The following is an 18,520-nucleotide window of genomic DNA, read 5'->3' on the forward strand; positions in this document are numbered from 1 at the left end:
TCTATTTGAATTTCAGTTTTGGCATTTTATGAATATGCCCTAGGTCTCCTTTGTATTTTCAAGGCATATCACCTGCTGTGGAGATTTCTGTGTTTATCTTACTTCCCCTGCTAGACAGTAACCTTCTTGAAGATAATTGTGATCATTTATTGACAAAATATTCTTTGCTATGGACTGTGTGAGATACTTCACATCCATCAACTCTAGATTTCTTATACTGTAAGATGGATATTACTATATTTTTCAGATAGGATGATAGAGACTCAAGGGTGGTTAAATGGTATCCTCAAGTTCATGTAGCTAGTCTGTGACAGCTCACATCTAGTTGTTTCACCTATGTCATCTAGAAAAACGCTAAATTGAACAAATGATGATGCTGGCACTTGTCCAACACATAGATGCTAGGCAATTACAAGTGTGAATAAATGAATGGTGATTTTATACCTTAAATATAGCCTCCTAATTTAATAAGAGGTGGCAAGAATACACAGAAGAACTGTACAAAAAAGATCTTCACAACCTAGATAATCACAATGGTGTGATCACTCACCTAGAGCCAGACATCCTGAAAAGTGAAGTCAAATGGGCCTTAGAAAGCATCACTACGAACAAAGGTAGTGGATATGATGGAATTCCAGTTGAGCTATTTCAAATCCTGAAAGATGATGCTGTGAAAGTACTGCACTCAATATGCCAGCAAATTTGGAAAAGTCAGCAGTGGCCACAGGACTGGAAAAGGTCAGTTTTCATTCCAATCCCTAAGAAAGGCAATGCCAAAGAATGCTCAAACTACCACACAATTGCACTCATCTCACACGCTAGTAAAGTAATGCTCAAAATTCTCCAAGCCAGGTTTCAGCAATACGTGAACCGAGAACTTCCAGATGTTCAAGCTGGTTTTAGAAAAGTCAGAGGAACCAGAGATCAAATTGCCAATATCCGCTGAATCATCGAAAAAGCAAGAGAGTTCCAGAAAAACATCTATTTCTGCTTTATCGACTACGCCAAAGCCTTTGATTGTGTGGATCACAATAAACTGTGGAAAATTCTGAAAGAGATGGGAATACCAGACCACCTGACCTGCCTCTTTATGCAGGTCAGGAAGCAACAGTTAGAACTGGACATGGAACAACAGACTGGTTCCAAATAGGAAAAGGAGTACATCAAGGCTGTATATTGTCACCCTGCTTATTTAACTTATATGCAGAGTACATCATGAGAAATGCTGGGCTGGAAGAAGCACAAGCTGGAATCAAGATTGCTGGGAGAAATATCAATAACCTCAGATATGCAGATGACACCACCCTCATGGCAGAAAGTGAAGAAGAACTAAAGAGCTTCTTGATGAAAGTGAAAGAGGAAAGTGAAAAAATTGGCTTAAAACTCAACATTCAGAAAACTAAGATCATGGCATCTGGTCCCATCACTTCATGGGAAATAGATGGGGAGACAGTGGAAACAGTGGCAGACTTTATTTTGTGGGGCTCCAAAATCACTGCAGATGGTGACTGCAGCCATGAAATTAAAAGGTGCTTACTCCTTGAAAGGAAAGTTATGACCAACCTAGATGGCATATTAAAAAGCAGAGACGTTACTTTGCCAACAAAGGTCCGTCTGGTCAAGTCTATGGTTTTTCCAGTGGTCATGTATAGATGTGAGAGTTGGACTGTGAAGAAAGCTGAGTGCCGAAAAATTGATGCTTTTGAACTGTGGTGTTGGAGAAGACTCTTGAGAGTCCCTTGGACTGCAAGGAGATCCAACCAGTCCATCCTGAAGGAGATCAGTCCTGGGTGTTCCTTGGAAGGACTGATGCTGAAGCTGAAACTCCAGTACTTTGGCCACCTCATGCGAAGAGTTGACCCATTGGAAAAGACCCTGGTGCAGGGAGGGATTGGGGGCAGGAGGAGAAGGGGATGACAGAAGATGAGATGGCTGGATGGCATCACCAACTCGACGGGCATGAGTCTGAGTGAACTCCGGGAGTTGGTGATGGACAGGGAGGCCTGGCGTGCTGTGATTCATGGGGTTGCAAAGAGTTGGACACGACTGAGTGACTGAACTGACTGAACTGAACTGAATTTTAGATAATTGCCACCAGGTGGCAGAAGTTTGCCACAGCCATATCGTGCGGGCTACATGGAATGAGAAAGCAAGAAAGGGACCCTGGAAATGATCTGAAGCACTCTTTCCTATTTTATGCTAAGAAGATTGAGAACCCATGAAGCTATTTTACTTACTCAAGATCTTTTAGTTAGTAAAACAGTGGAACTTAAACTTAGGTCTAAAACTCCCAAAGCCAGTGTTTTACCATTATACCAACTTGTATGTTTTTTCTTCAAAGCTTAGAATTTAGTCATAATTTTCCCACTGAATATTAAAATATTCAGTAAAATATTTAAAGTAATAAAAATCAAACAAAGCTATTTTATTATAAACTGTTTAGTATCAAATGATATAGTTTTCGTGTTAAAAATATTAAAATATATATATAATGCAAAGAGGGAAAACACCAGCAACCAACAGCCAGACATAATCATTATTTTGGAATATGTTCTCCCAGAGATTTCTTTACTGATCTGTAAAACCCACTGGGCGAGTTTGAGCAAATTCCAGAAGACAGTGAAGGACCGGGAAGCCTGGTATGCTGCAGTCCATGGGGTCGCAGAGTCGGACGCGACTGAGCAACTGAACAACAAAACCCATTTTTAAAAATTAGGATCAAACCCAGACATAATTTAGTACTTTGTTAACCTAAAATTCTCCCTATAACTTTACTTCTGTAAATAGTTATTAGACATTTTCTTTAGGAGACTTCACAGATCTTTAAAAAGTCTCCCAACTTAACCATTGTTGCTAAATAAAGGGAGACTATTTTTAATGTCCTTATTTCTTTCATGTATTTCTGGAGAAGATTCCCTTTATGAAAACAGTTTCGCTTGTATTTTTCCCTTTCTCATTCTCTTTTCAGTAAGAAAAAGAGCAACGTCAAACACTCTGCACATAGTCCATCTCAAGTGGAGATGTGTCTTATCGGTAAAAGGCATTTTATTTTCACTTTTAAGTTGTTCCTTCCTACTCACCTCTTGTCTTAGGATGATGATATAATACTAAAGAGTATTTCTCAACTAAAACTATTAGGTCAGTTACATAAAATGGTATATTTTACACTAATGAGCAGAAAACAAAATGACTTCAAGTGCCTAATTACATATGGGTCACACTATTATCTTGGGTGATTACATGCCTCTTAGAGTGGATTTTGCATGTAAAGCTTGCTCTGTATCCAGGGGTACTGTCTGAAATCTATAAATATCACTACTAAAATTATCATTGAATTTTGGCCTGGATGATTTCTGTCCTCTGTAATTGGCATTCTTGTGACTGGCACTCTAACCCCATTACCTTTAGAGTATGCAATAGAGGTTAGCAGTAGAAAACAAAGTTGGGTGGGGGGGTTGGTACTCTTCTAACAGGGACCAATGCTGGAGCTGAAGATGCAGTGGGGAAAGGAGCAAATGAAAAATAGGATTAAGTGTGATTTGGGGATGGTCAAAGCCAGGGGGTTGGGGTAGGCAGCAGCTCTGCTGAGAACACTTTATGTGACAACTTGGACTCGGCACTCATGTAATCATGTCAATATGTCCAAGATCCATTAACCCCAAACAGAAAACTCCAGGGACTTACATATTTCCAGCCAGGTGGGGTGGAGATGGTCATGTGGAAAGAAATACTGTGTAGGGAAGGTGCTCTGAGATCCAAATCTTGGGTCTTCCCCCACCTCTATCCACCATCCACCTAGGCCAGCTGTTGGAAAGACTTCTACAGATAGCCATCAAGGCAGTTAAGCGATGGAGCATCAGATTAGTTTGTAGGAGTCTCCCTGACTATTTCTCTCCTGACACATATGGCACCAAGGACAGGAGTGGATAGTGGACATCATTAGTGAGTGGGGCAGAACTGTCAAGGGAGAGGAAAACTGCCTGGTTTCTGCCTGGAAATAAATTGATACAATGGTAATTGCTATTCAATTTACAGTTGATAACCAAAGTGCAGCCCTGCATGTGAAAACAATGCTTCTCTTTGGCATCAGTAAGAAACTGGTGCCCTTTCTGGTGGAAAGGAAGACTTGTCCAAATAAAATGACATACCCTGGTTTTCCTTTGCTACCAACTGAATCTGCTTCCCTTGTGGCTCAGCTGGTAAAGAATCCAGGGAAGATCCCCTGGAGAAGAAAATGGCTACCCACCCCAGTATTCTGGCCTAGAGAACTGTTCGTGGGGTCGCAGAGAGTTGGACACGACTGAGCAACTTTCACTTTCACCAACTGAATCTAGCAGACTGAAAGAAGGCAAAGATAAAATGAGTGTAGGAACCAAGCCTTATTAGCACTAGCAACTTCTAGCAAACCAGTCCAGACCATTTAGTTAGTTACTCACTAATACCATCCACTTTTGTTTCATACATTTGACTAAGCATTGTATTTCATAATAAAGTAAAATTATCATGAACTATTTGAACTTTACATATATAACATAGAAAATGTCTCCAAAAATCTCAACCCAACAGACTGTATTGTACTCTTTCATATGGCTTTTGATTTTTTTGCTTTTCCCATGCAGTATTTGCATTTTTTTCTCTCATTTTTTGGGGGAAGTTCCACAAGTCTGCCCTATGCCACTGTTAAGGAGAAACAGACTTCTCCCTTCCTGTGTAGAGAAAAGCCTCGTTCTCGCCTATCATGTCTTTCTTCCCTATGAGTCTCCTATACTACTCACAGAAAACACTTCCTTTCTGGGCACCTGATGTGTGCAGGCTTTTTCCCACATCAGGCAATTCTCTGTGACACCAGCTGGGGTGTCCAACACTTTCTCAATTCTGACACTGTGTGTACTTGGAGATAGGTTCAGATACTATACTAGCAGCACCTGTGAGCTCTTTGAGCCCTGTTCTTTTGGGGATTTTATGAAGGCTTCATCACATGGGAATGATCCATCATTAATTCCAATTTTGGCCCTTCTCCCTTCACAAGAGAATGGGAGGAAGGAATTGAGAGTTCTAAGCCTCCAATCAAGGCCTGGCCTTTCTGGTTTAGAAAAACATTTTTTACATCACTGAAGAGAAGGGAAGAATTAGTAATACCTTCTTTTTATTGTTTAATTCAGCTTATGCAATAATTTATATCTGTGAGAATTCAAATTTATTGAATGAAATGCATTGCTTATGATATTCAAAGCATTTTAAAAATAAGTTACTGAAGGGGTAGTATATAGTGAATATAGTGAAATAAATAATACAGATCTGGGGATAAATGATGTGCATTTAATTTAAAAAAGAAACTGCATGAGTTCACAAACAGATTTATATAACCACTAAAGGCAGAAAAGCAAAGGAAGTAAGTTTCTACAGAATCCCAACAGAGGTACCCTTTCCTTAAGCAAAAGAAAACCAAATACTTTTAGAAGCTGAAGTGTTAAGTTTACAGAAATGCAAAACACCAAAACACTTTAAGCAAAGTCTTTATTTTCAAGAAAAAAGTACATTCTCATTTCCTGTTCTTGGCAGAAGTTTTAATTACTTCCAGTGGAACCAAAGCCTCCTGAACCCCTTTCAGTGTCATCTAAAACCTGAAAAGACATAAAGATAGTGAGCTGTATAGTTAATTTTAGATCCCTCTTTCAGGTCTCTCCAGCTCCCAATTTGTAAGAGTTTTATTCTTGCTATGTCATTCCTTCAAAAAGGAGATTACAGAAAATTAAAATTTTAAAAATGTTCCATAAAATACTGAATACCAAAAAAGCTAAGGGAATAGTAGAATTTCACAGTCTATTTAAATGGCTTATTATTCAAAGTAATGCTATATAATAGCCATGGAAAACATTTTAAGAAGTTCTACAACTAAGATTTTAATTTTGCTTAAAATAGGACTAGTCAAATATTCTACTACAAATGGTCCCCAACTTAGAATGGTTTGACTTATGATTTTTCAAGTTGATGATGGTGTGAAAGAGATACGCATTTGGTAAAAACCGTGCTTCAAATAATGAATTTGAGCTTTCCCCTGGGCTAGTGATATGCGATGTGATCCTCTCGTGATGCTGGGCAATGGTAGTGAGCTGCAGCCGCCAGTCAGCCATGCCATCACAGGGTGAAATGCTGATACAGTTTCTGTGCTCATACAACCATTTTATTTTTCACTTTCAGTAGTATTCAATAAATTACATGAGATACTCAACACTTTATTATAAAACAGGCTTTGCATTAGATGACTGTCCAACTAGGTTAATAAGGGTTCTGAGCATGTTTAAGGTGACTGAAGCAACTTAGCAGCAGCAGCAAGCTAAGCTATGATGTTCAGTAGGTAAGGTGTGTGAAGTGTATTTTTGACTTAAGATATTTTCAATTTACGATGGCTGTATCAGGATGTAATCCCACTGTTAAGTTGAGAAAGGTCTGTATTTAGTTACCAATAGCATAGTAGATCCTCAAATTTTTTATTTTTCCTTCACTGAAGATGTTATATCATGTATTCCCTACTCAGCTTTTATGATACTTACTTGAACTTCCTCTATTTCTGGGTAAAATATCCGTTCACAAATGAGCTGTGCAATTCGATCACCCTTTTTGACTTCAAAGGAAAAAAACAAAACAATTTATTACTGATACTGTATTGATGCATTCTCTGTATCCTGCCTTACACAGTACAATGAGAATCAGAGCAGTTAGTATGTGCTATTTAGACATGTTTAATACATAACTTGAAAAACTCATTACATTGATGTGATTAGATACATTTAACATACCTTCAAACTTCTCTTTGCCAAAATTAAACAGGACAACACCAACATTTCCTCTATAATCTTCATCTATGACACCAGCTGGAGGAAAAAAAATGACCTTAGCTTAGTGTATGGTACCAAGGACTAAAGGTGTATGATTACCTCGAAATCATTCCTATGTAGCTCTGAAAGTTTTATCCTTACAATGAACATGTGAATCTTGCTCTGCTACTACGTAAAGCCTCAAAGCCAAGAAATGATATTACTAAAATGCAAATGTACTTAGTCACTCAGTCGTGTCTTACTCTGCGACTCCATGGACTATAGCCTGCCAGGCTCCTCTATCCATGGGGATTCTCCAGGCAAGAATACTATAGTGGGTTGACATGTCCTCCTCCAGGAGATCTTCCCAACCCAGGGATGGTAAACCCAGGTCTCCTGCATTGCAGGTAGATTCCTTACCATCTGAGCCACCAGGGAAGCCCAAAATTCAAATAAGGATTTTGAAAGCGGTCCTAATTTTCCAACCTGTCATCCTTACAAATGGTGACAATTACCTACTCTAAATTGGGAGTAGGTGCTTAGCGTCTCAGCCAACTCATCCTTAACTGCTCTCTCCCAATCCTACTGTCTTATCTGCTGCATACCTGCCAAAAGGACTAGGAGAAAATTACGATTTGGGTTTTAAAGGCTTTTCCTGGTAGCAGCTTCCCACTAATATCCAGACTGAAATATGATTGAGTCATAAATAAAAATGTCAAAAAGTCAGAAGATCTGTGGTCGAATAAGTCAATGCTGACACTGTTAAGCAGCAGTCTAGCAAATATCAGAACATTCCATTTTTACAATGAAAATGGAGCTGAACTGTTCACATTCTTCTTCTCCTTTCCATTTGAGCTACCATCCTTTCTTAAGAGCATGATCTCTCAAAAGACATTAGCATATAAGCTTAATAATGAGTACACTTTTATACACAACTGTGTGTAATTAGAAACTGTTTGAGATTATAAACACAAAGGCAGCAAATGTTTGCAGGAGAGGAACTTGAGCCAGGGCCCTGCCACAGCCCAGAGAAGTGCATCTACCCTACTTGCTAGCATTTATCTTTGGGCCAAGAATCCAAAACCTTCCCATAAACACAAGCACAGATAATATAGGTGCACCAGGTCTTTTCATTTCCTTTTTAAAAATTAAGACAGAATTCACAATCCAACATTTTTTTAGGGTATTCAGCATTGTGAAAACATGACCACAGTCAATTTTTGAACATTTTCATTACCCTGAAAAGAAACCCCCTAGCTATTAGCAGTCATTTTCCTATCCCTGTCTTTCCCCTCAATGCCTATTTCCTTTTATACATGTTAATTCTTTCCCTTCAGTTTGTAACAAGCTAGATAGGATTCATGTGAATCTAATTAAATGCAGCTCCATGTCATGTCTTACATCTTATTAATATCCCACTTCTTTAAGGGGAAAAAAACCTCTTATCAAAGAAGAAAAAAAAAGAATCAGGAATTTAGTTCAATAGGTACTAATGCTGGTTGGCCAGACTCATAGTTATTTGAAAGGTCAATTGGGGGTAAAAAAAAAAAAAGGGATTTTTTTTTTGCTTTTTTAGAACAAGAATAAGCATTCACTTTCAATTTTCTCACATAGGGGAAAAAAAGAAAGGCAAAATTTAAAAAAATAAAAAATGTTCCACCACAGGGAAATACACTCAGAAAAACTAACATTTTAGATTTTTCCAGTGGATTACTGTAGAAGTTTAGATGAATCCCTGTGCTTTATGAATGAGTTAGTAGGGCTAAGTGAAACTGAACTTAAAATACTTCTTACAAGGTTCCTAAGACTTCAGAGTTTGAATTAAAGATAAAACACTTTTTTAAACAGCGAGAACAGTGAGTATAAAAGTGGCTGAAAGTGGTTCATATCATGTCTAGACTGAAGGAAACAGTCTATTCTTTTCTGGTTCTACATCAATAAAACTTTGACCAACTCAAAGAATACTGAAGCCTGGCCTCTTTTCCCCCACTGCCAGTTGATCATTAACTTAGTCCTTGATATTTACTGAAAGAATGGATATAAAGATAGGACCAGCTGTTTTCCGTATTATCTAGATGCAGAAAGTTTCAGCTGCAGGAATGGCTCAGATCGGTTAAGGAAGGAACTGCTCAGCAGCAGGTCACTCCCTGCCTCCCACGCCGGAACAAACGACCACGGGAGGCTTTGGCATCTCCAAGTGGGAGTGCTCGAGCACAGGCTAGCACTCATTCACCCAGGGTGCCTTAGATAAAGACCATGTGTGCCGACTTCTGAGCTCACTTCTTTACCAGAAAATTTTAGAGTACCCAAACAGTACAAATACATATAAAGTAAAAGCTAATAATGCTTCCCAACTGTCCCCCTCAGGCAGCCACATATTTTACACATTTTTCCCACCTAAAATAGTATAGCTATCCTTTGAGAGTAACATATCTGAATCTTAGTCATTCTTTTAGATCCAAGATATGGAAATACAGTACCATGACTCCTATGTAACAATTCTCTTACATGTCATCAGACATTCAGATCATTTTTACATTTTTCCTATAATAATCAAGACAGTCCTTTACATACGTTCTTGTGTATTACTGTATTGTATTCTCATCAAACCGTTTCCAAAAAAAAAAGAAGAAACACTTTCCTGGGCTGAAAGGTGTGTATATTTAAAATTTTAATGGATATTGCTAGATAACTTTGCAAGGAAAGTATAGCAATTCAAATTTCTATCCATGATATTTAAGAATGCCCATTTCTAAGCTCTCTTACAATACCAAATTGAAGCAATCTTTTTAATTCTGGCCAATATGATGAGTAAAAGATGGTATTTCATGGATTTATTTATATTTCCCTGATGACTAGTGAGGCTGGGCTTTTTTACCTCAATGTTTGCTCCACATTTGCATGTCCTCTTCTGTATTTTATAATCAGCTTTTTCCCCCTTATCTGTTTGGATATTTAACTCTTCTTCATATGACTTGCAAGTATTTGTTTACTTTATGGTATCTTCTACAATACCAAAAAACACTCTTTTTTTTGTAAAGGCTTTGCTATATATTTGTAAAGGAGTCCTATCACACATATGGTTGGATGTCTTGAATTCCTCAAAGCCAGGTGATCTACCAAGATTGAAAGAAATTAAGTCCTTTCAAGTCAATCAGAATGTATGACAGAAAAAAAGGGTCCTTAATTACTCCTTTTTTTAAAGCATGAATGCCAACAGTATTAAAAAAATCTAATAGTTCCAAGTTCATTTATTACTTGTTATTCAAAGGCAAACTGACCATCAAAGAAAATATAACACATTCCTTTCCTACATAAGGGACATAAACATCAGGGGTATTTCTCTTCATGAGAAAGCAGAAAGTATTTTGAAGTTATCACTGGAAAAATCATGCATTGGAACTGGCAGAGTGATTAACTGACTTCAGGCAAAAGTTTTACTGTGTCAAGACTTTGGCATGTCATTCGTTGGAAACCTTCTTTACTGAAAACTATCCACACCTACCAGATGTGAATTCTGAACGGAATCCTGCATACTCAACTTTTCCCTTTGACCCTTATTTACAGCCTGGGATTTCTAACAATATCCCTCTTCTGAAATAGAAACTGTGGCCAACTATGATAAACGTGTGCCTAGGAGACATTTTTAAGATACTCTGCATCCAAGAACACACCACAATGTGACTGTGTGAATAATACCACAGGAACCACCAGGCAAACTAACTTTCCATTGCTTTTACATGAATTTTTTTCAGAGGATTGTTTTAAATAGAGCAAAAGTTGGTAACAAAGTCAGAAAAAGTTTCCATGTTAAAAAAAAAATCTGAGAAGCCCAGAGGACAGAAAATATGTACCAAGCAGTGTTAGTGCTTTAGATACATTATAATTCAATACTCCCATCTTTCAGGGCAAGCATGCTAATTTTCATTTTACAGATAAGGAAACTGAGGCTCAGAAAAGTTAAGCAATAACTAGCTAGTTAGTGACAAAGTTAGAGCCCAAATCCAGTTGTTATTCCAAAACCCATGTTCCTTTCATAACCCTTTGAACTTTATTTAAAACTACCATCTTTTATATCCTTAAGTTATCGTCTTAAGTGACCATACTAGACCTTGTAAAAATATTCTTGAAAGTCAAGCATAAATTAGCCCAGGGAATTCTCAACCCCAGAGGGCTGTCCATCTCTGTTGAGTTATAGTCAGCGCCTCCTGTTTTACCCCACAGCACCACCTAGTGACACTATGGGGAGATGGCCCAGGGACAGGCCTCAGCCAGAGAGGGAACAGTAAGTTAATTCAGGGAAGAGCTAGCTTGGTGGAAGGACAGGCAGGGTGATCCACAGCATGAACTGCAGTGGAAAGAACAAGGGAATTGGAATCTTATGGATGGATTTCAGTTTTTAAAGAGGCAACTTGGGCCTATTTCTGAGTCAGTTTCCTAGTTTATTAAAAAGCAGCTTCATAAAAACAGCAGGAGATGGAGAATTTAACATACCCACTCATCTGAGGGCTAAGAGGCCTTGTTAGAGAAGCACTAACTACAGTTGTTTAAATGATGATATAAAAGCATTTCCTTTCCTTGTAATAACAAACTTCCTTCTGTGAACAGTCATTTTTGGATTAAATGCAGATTATCGCTAAACAAAGGCAAAATCCTATCTGTCAGATAGTGTCTAGCTTGTGAGTGAAATAACAACATTTCACAAAATGATCATTAAAAAAGTAGACATACTCAAAGAGCATTCAAAACTGTATCATATCATCTTTTACTTAGGGACAGAAATTTCTAAAAGGCAAGATACAACAAAAACCATTTTCTTTTCTTGATGATAAAAATAAAATGTCATTTGATTACTGCAAAAACAAAGTAAACACTTGTAAATATTTACAGAATAAAAATGTAAATATATAATAAAAATGTAAATATATTACCTCCTACATCTATGAAGTGTTTTGCTGCCAAGCCAGAACGAGGAGCTATAAAACAAACAAAAAGAAATTGAATATCTTAAGAAGGACAATAATGAATAAAATTGACACAATCTAAGCATGTCACTCTCACCCCTATAACATCTGGATCTTAACCTTAGCAGACAGTTCTGAATTAAAAATGTATTTATCACACTGTATGATCAAAGTAGAAAAGTTTAGAAAAATGTTGACAAGGTTTGATTCAAAACCAACTTAAACCACTCCAGCAATGTGGTTTAAGCACATCCTCAGGCAACTGAGGATAAGTGTTAAAGCTGTGGTCTGCAGGAAAGAACTGGAAAGTGAAAACCGTGGACAATGCTGTCCAGACACCTGGTCACAAAAGGAGGATGGTAGCTGGCAGGGACATGGGGCAGAGGAAGGAACTTTTATTTTAAGATAGGAGATCCCAGCATGTTGCAGTATGGATAAGAAAGGGAGGGGCATAAACCCAACCACAGAGTAGCAGAGGTTAACGTTAAACTTGGGACACCTACTCATAATTCAGATGCCAGAAGACGAATCTGAATGAAACAAATGAACCAGAGTAAGAAGCTACTGTTGCTGACTTGAGCAACAGGCCTACCATTAATTATCCTAACTTCTAGTATTTTACTCCAGAATAACTTAAATCAGGCACTTTGTCGGTAAATGTTACCCCTTCCTGCCTTCACTGTTATTTCACCCCATGTCCTAATCCACCCACCCCCCCCCACCCCCAACACACTAAAAACACCGTCAGTGCAGCCAAAAAGATGAAGAGAGCTCATTTCAGTTTTCTTTTAAAGGCTGAAATATCAGCAGTTCTCAGACTCCGGCTAACAAGATCCCCCTGGGATCACAGTTCCATTTGCTCCTTTATGTTTACTCTGAAGTCAGCCAGCAAGTAATCAGACTCTTGAAAAGTTTTAAACTCTTTCTACAGTGGCAACTGACTTGTTGCAGAAGAATCAAACCTGTTGGCTTGCTCTGCATTTTATCCTCTCCCCTCCCACGATGAGGCCTTTTCCTCTAGTGCACTGAAGAGCGTCCCTTACCCAGCAGACCTCACGGGAGGAAACCCAAGGGGGAAAGGCTAAGGGCCTGATGCCCCCAGGGGTTAGAAACTTTACCTCTATCGGTGATATAAGATGCCATGTGCTATTATCTTAACCCTGCATCTTTATTCTTATAAAACAAATAAACATCTTCACAAAGAAATCTGACTTCATATGCCATCTGATCCTTGAAGGGAGAATTGGTGGCAAGACTGGAAAAACCACCAGTTAAACATCACCTATATTTTCAGTTTTTCTCACAGTGAACAGTTGTGAAAACAACCTCCTAGGCTAATGTGAGTGTCCTAAAACCTTAAGGAATGGGGTGGGGGAGGGAGTGGCGGGAAGCAAAGAGAGGCAAATGTAGCTACATAAAGGAAAGCTTTCAAGTGACTGCAACTGCCATCGCAGGTGGCCTGTCTTTATTTTAGGACACAGGCCAAGCAATATCCCTTCCCTCATTTATATACCCCAAATGAAACTAAGAAGAAAGAACCTATCACAAGGGAAGAGCATGACAAATAGTTATCTATGTCTCAAGTCACTTACCCACTCTTCCATAGCACCCAGAAGGAAGGGCTATCTGAATGTCAGTTTTCACAAGCACTTTCTCCATCGGTGGTAATGTGTAATCATAGGCACTAGGAAAATAGTGAAAGATACTGGTAATTAGATATAGTAATTCTCTAAACATTCTTTGGTAAAAGGTGACAACCTGTAAATGTATTTTCCTTTGAACCAAATTGTGTTGGCAAACAGATAATTTTTTAGCAGGAGGGGGCTGAAATGCAGACTTTAGAAGGCATATGATTCACTAACATGGTACAAAAAGAGGAAGATAAAGAACAAAGAAAGAAAGGCAGATAACAGCAAATAATAGCTAATATTTATTAAGCCATTACTCTGTCCCGTACAGTTCTAACTGCCTTGTACAACTCATTTTATTCTCACAACAATCCTCTAAGCATTAGGGAAAATGTACAGAAGGAAAGGAGAAAAATGGGTGGGGAGCAGCATATATGGGGGGGGGGGGGTATGTTCAGCTGTGTTGCATCTGTTCTGGACTTGCTAGTTTACCAGGCTTATCAAATGGTGGCTGTGAATTCACTGGCTGAGGGAGAGGTGACCACTGTCAACAGGCCCTAGAGATGGGCACTATTGAGGAACTGATCCTCTAAGGTCCACCCAGTAAATGCTACTACTTTGCTATTACTGGAGCCTCCTCTTTGCTAAAAATTTAAGAGATTTTACAATAAGCAGAACTGGAAGTTACTTTGGAGCCCTTAGTTAAGACTGGTAAAATGCTGCTATGTCTTTACTTCTTTCATTGGAATTTCCTCTCTTGAAACAGTTGAAATACAAATTTATTGAAGAGATTAATTATATCCATGTCAACATAGAAAGTCTTCTGTGTTTAATAGGAGGATGCTTATAAAGTACCCTAAATTAAGGTCTCTTCTTAGACTCACAACAGTGCCCAGCTGTGGTGTAGTCAATCTACATCACTATTTTTATTCATGAAATAAGGGACTGAATTGTACCCCATTCAGCTGCATCAGTCTTACCTCACTTTTTCCTTCTTTTCTCCCACTATCATCACATACTCCTCTCTCCTCTTTCCTTGTACTTACAACTTATACCAGTGGTTCACATTAGAATTACCTGGGATGCTTTAAAATAAATCCTAAGGCTTGGGAGTTAATCATGTAATAAACACCGTCTCCCCTCTAATATCACTTTTCACCTACCTTAATGGTTTGAAGAAGTGGGGACAGCAGTCAAGGGGTTAAAAAACAACACAAAATACTGAATTCAGGGTCAAAAATCCTATTATATTCAAGCCCTTGGGCAATCAGTTCATCTCTTCACAAACTCCCACATCTGTAAAAAGTAACACTCATCTACTTCAGGATTGCCGTATTAAATAAAATAGCACATGGAAGAGCTTTTAGCATAGGTAAAAAATGCTGTACAAAAGAGAAGGTGGCAGTATTAACAAACATTCCTGCTTTTCATATTCAGACTTCTGGCAAGTCCTTGGGGGGAACTTAACTTACTAACCCTTAAAGCAGAAGCAACTTTAACTCATTTTTCCTGGGTATTTTATTACCTAAGAACCTCGGCTCCCCGCAAGGCTTTTCTTTATACTGACCACAGTACCACTCTCAGGCCGCTACCTGAAGGCCAAAGTGGGCCTTCTTCATCTCTACCTTCCACTTGGAAAGGACGCAAAAAAAGCTGCAAAATAAAATAACACCTGGGCGGACGTCTATCGCTATTTACCATTCCACATATCTGCCCACATCCGTACTGAATTTATGCTAAAGAGGAAAGTAAAATTTTCAACATTAAAAAAAGGCAGGACTTCCCTGGTGGTCCAGTAGTTAAGACTCCAGGTTTCCACTGCAAAGGGGTGCAGGTCCCATCCCAAGCTGGTGAAACAGGATCTCACGTGCCACTCTGTGGGCCCCCACTTCCCCAAAAGGAAAAAACCCTATGTAATGCAAAATGCGTTTGTTTCTACACTTTTCAATGACTTTCAAATTGTACAAGCCGGCATGTAAGGTAACCTGAGAGCTCTGTCACTCGGAAATTGGGACTTCTCTGCGAGAGGTCCGGACGGTGGGATAGAAGGCGAGCCTCCTGGCCCGGGTCGGCCTCCGGGGCGCGGGCGGACGGGGTGCCCACTCACCTGTACAGGTCGTAGCCCGCGGCGCGCGCGGACCCCTTGGTGGGGGCTGTGGCGTGCTCCGAGAGCCGGGCAAAGCGGAGACGCATATCGCCCGCCTCCGTGGCCCGGGCCCGCTTGCTGGGGGAGACGACTTGTGCCTCTTGAGAGCACGGCATGGCAGAGTACCACGTGGGCACAGGAGGGAGGGAGCAGGGGGAACAAGAGAGAGAGAAAGGGGATGCCTTCTAAACTTCCCGCCAACCTCGCCCCGCCCCCACCCCCGGGAACAACCCACAGTCCGTGCCGAGAAGGGAGATAGGACTCAAATTTGGGGCTGGAAATCTTTCTCAGGAGACAGATTTGGGAACTGAAAGCACGGAGCCTCTTAAAGCTTTGTATCCTCAGTGTCTAGGTCCAAAACCAGTGGCAGTTTCTATGGTCTTTCCCTCATCCCCAAATAGAAAACCACTGCCCTCCCCTAAGAGGGGATTCGAATGGACTGGCTCCCGCGCCACTGAGGCCGCGCGCCCGCCCCCTTGCCCCACCGCCCGAAGCCTGACAACTTCCTCTGGTCCAGCGGATCCCCCGGCTCGCTCCCCCGCTCCGTGCCGGGCGCGGGGGCCGCCGGCCGGGCTCCCTGCCTCCCCCCGCCTTGGAAAGCGTGTACTTCCAGCCTGGGCCCCGACATTACTGGAGCGGCGGCCACCTCGGCTCAGATTGCGGCCGCTGGAGAGCAGCCGGAGGGCCGGGAGCAGCACGGATCCCCGCGGGGTGGGGTCCAGGGGCGGGCCTGACCGGGACAGCCCCGCGGCCTCCGCCCTGGGCCGTGCGCGGCGCGCGCCGTTAAACACCGAGCTGAGCAAAGACGGAAAGAAGCGGTGGCCGAGCACTGGGCGAGGGCAGAGCGAAGTCATCTGCCCGAGTTTGGGCGCAGCTTGGCGCCGCTCGTACAGGCGCGCGCCAGCCCAATGACCTCGGAAGCAGTAACTGCCGCCGTCTGACGAGAGGCGCACGGAGGCGGCGCCGCGACAGCCCTCGGGCTGGCGGCAGGCCCTCCTGGGAAGCTGCGCGCTCGGCGTCTCGAATCTCGCGGCCGCCTTTGCCTCGCCCTCTCCCTGTCTACTCGCGCCTTTCATCTGGCTCCGGTTTTCCGAAGTCCGGGCCCTGCGCTCTGCCCGTTTACCTGGGGCGGCGCCGCCGGCGGCCATGAGTCGCCAGGTTCCAACCTCAGGGCCCCCCACTCCCCCCACCCCCTGCAAAAGGAACGGAACTGCATCACCATGCCCGAGACGGCCTCAGCGCTCAGTGCTGCGCCCTAGGCGATGGGCACGGCAGCGAGTTCAATTTCCTTCCAACACAGAGTGCAAGATGGGATTGTCGTTTATTCTCAGAGGGGCTTGGGGATACCAGAGTCTTGAGGATACCACGGGGACATCTCAGTTGAAATCTTAGCATTCTTGGATGACCCCACAGGAGCAGAGAACCACTGTGGCTGTGACTGATTCGAACAAAGGTCCTGGGCCACGCTGGTGTAATTTACAGTGAGGATGAGTAAATAACTTTTCAGGTAATTGTAAATTGATTTTTCTAGGGTTCAGGAATCTTCACTTATGTCTGGAACTGATGGTAAAGTCTCAAATTGTAATGCATTTTGTCAAAAGAAATACAAACCTGTAGGGCAGTTAGGAAAATGACAAAAATGTTAGGGTATTGTTGGGAAAGGTTTCAGACTTCATTGCTTTGCCTTTCTTTACAACCCCCTCCTTTTCAGTCTCTTACTGGCTCTTCCTCTTAAATGTTGGAATTCCTCTGGATGAGATTATGAATTATGCTCTTTATAGTCTTCTCCCATGGCTTCAAATATCTTTACTCTGAGGACTTACCGAATTTGTATCTATAGCAACGTGATCTAGGACTTCAGCAGCCTCTGGAGCCATCGTATGATTCATCCTCTCTTGCTCAGGGCCACAGTTTCTAGACAGTTTCTAGACCCACCAGCCTTTCCTGCCTGCAAGTCTGTACACATCTTTCCTTGATTTATGCCGTTTCAAGTCTCACTCATCTGAGAAAGACCCACCCTGATAAACAACTAGTTACCCTTTTTTCCCCCTCACCACCGTTCTAACACACTTTTTTTTTTTCCTAGTCCCACAGCTTCCTGCTACAGACTGTGGCTCTTCTATATTTATTTTCTCATTGTCTATTTGTTGTAGTGGACATAAGCTGCATGAGGGCAGGGACCAAGTGTGTCTTCACCATTGTATTCCTGGGCCCTGGTTTAGTGCCTGGCTCAGCGTGTTGCTTGAGAACTATTTGATATAAGAATGAATGAGCGAGTGATAAGAGATCTCATTCATTATGTGAATGAATGATAAAGAGATCTCTGGTTCCATCTAGACCCTGCAGATGATCACTTATCAAAGTCTTATGATTATTTTTTCCATTCTTTTAATTTTTAATCAAAAGGTTTTTTTCCTCCATATAATGCTTTTTCAAACCTACAGTGAACAACATTAATCCCTTCCCAGTCCCTCCATGAAGACCCTCTCCCAGCTCTCACTCCTCAGGGGCAGTACTTTCAACTACTTTTTTGACTCTTTCTATTGGAATTTACCTCCCTGCTGCTGCTAAGTCGCTTCAGTCATGTCCAAGTCTGTGCGACCCCATAGATGTCAGCCCACCAGGATCCCCCGTCCCTGGGATTCTCCAGGCAAGAACACTGGAGTGGGTTGCCATTTCCTTCTCCAATGCAGGAAAGTGAAAAGTGAAAGTGAAGTCGCTCAGTTGTGTCCGACTCTTAGCGACCCCATGGACTGCAGCCTACCAGGCTGCTCTGTCCAGGGGATTTTCCAGGTAAGAGTACTGGAGTGGGGTGCCATTGCCTTCTCCGATTTACCTCCCTCCCTGTCCCTAAATTATACCTTGCTATTTAAATGGCATAGAAATTACTTTGTGGATTAGAGTAGTTGACTATTAAGTCTTTTAACCTCCTCTCCACTGCTTTCTGTTCATGGTTTTGTAACA

At 41.3% G+C, this 18,520-nt stretch overlaps 1 protein-coding gene and 1 long non-coding RNA gene across 4 annotated transcripts in view; one reads left to right on the top strand and one right to left on the bottom strand.

The window, feature by feature from the left end:
* Positions 1-5,500: 5,500 nt before the first annotated feature.
* Positions 5,501-16,747, bottom strand: DUT (deoxyuridine triphosphatase). 3 transcript variants are annotated; one of them, XM_070469334.1, is made up of 7 exons: positions 16,680-16,747; positions 15,518-15,656; positions 13,375-13,466; positions 11,750-11,794; positions 6,801-6,875; positions 6,555-6,625; positions 5,501-5,624 (listed from the first exon to the last, which is right to left on the bottom strand). In XM_070469334.1, the coding sequence occupies exons 1-7, from the start codon at positions 16,702-16,704 to the stop codon at positions 5,568-5,570; spliced, it is 504 nt and encodes a 167-aa protein (XP_070325435.1). In that variant the 5' UTR covers positions 16,705-16,747; the 3' UTR covers positions 5,501-5,567. The 3 variants fall into 3 exon arrangements, with proteins under 3 accessions (XP_070325435.1, XP_070325434.1, XP_020731142.2); XM_070469333.1 differs by lacking the exon at positions 16,680-16,747 and adding an exon at positions 16,203-16,472; XM_020875483.2 differs by lacking the exon at positions 16,680-16,747 and adding an exon at positions 16,188-16,472.
* Positions 16,499-18,520, top strand: part of LOC110126042 (uncharacterized) — a 98,925-nt gene continuing 96,903 nt past the window's right edge. The window contains exon 1 of the long non-coding RNA XR_011488304.1: positions 16,499-17,063. This is a non-coding gene — a long non-coding RNA (uncharacterized lncRNA). The remainder of the gene's footprint in view (positions 17,064-18,520) is intronic.

The sequence above is a fragment of the Odocoileus virginianus genome, chromosome 6, assembly GCF_023699985.2.
Source record: "Odocoileus virginianus isolate 20LAN1187 ecotype Illinois chromosome 6, Ovbor_1.2, whole genome shotgun sequence".
Lineage (NCBI taxonomy): Eukaryota > Metazoa > Chordata > Mammalia > Artiodactyla > Cervidae > Odocoileus > Odocoileus virginianus.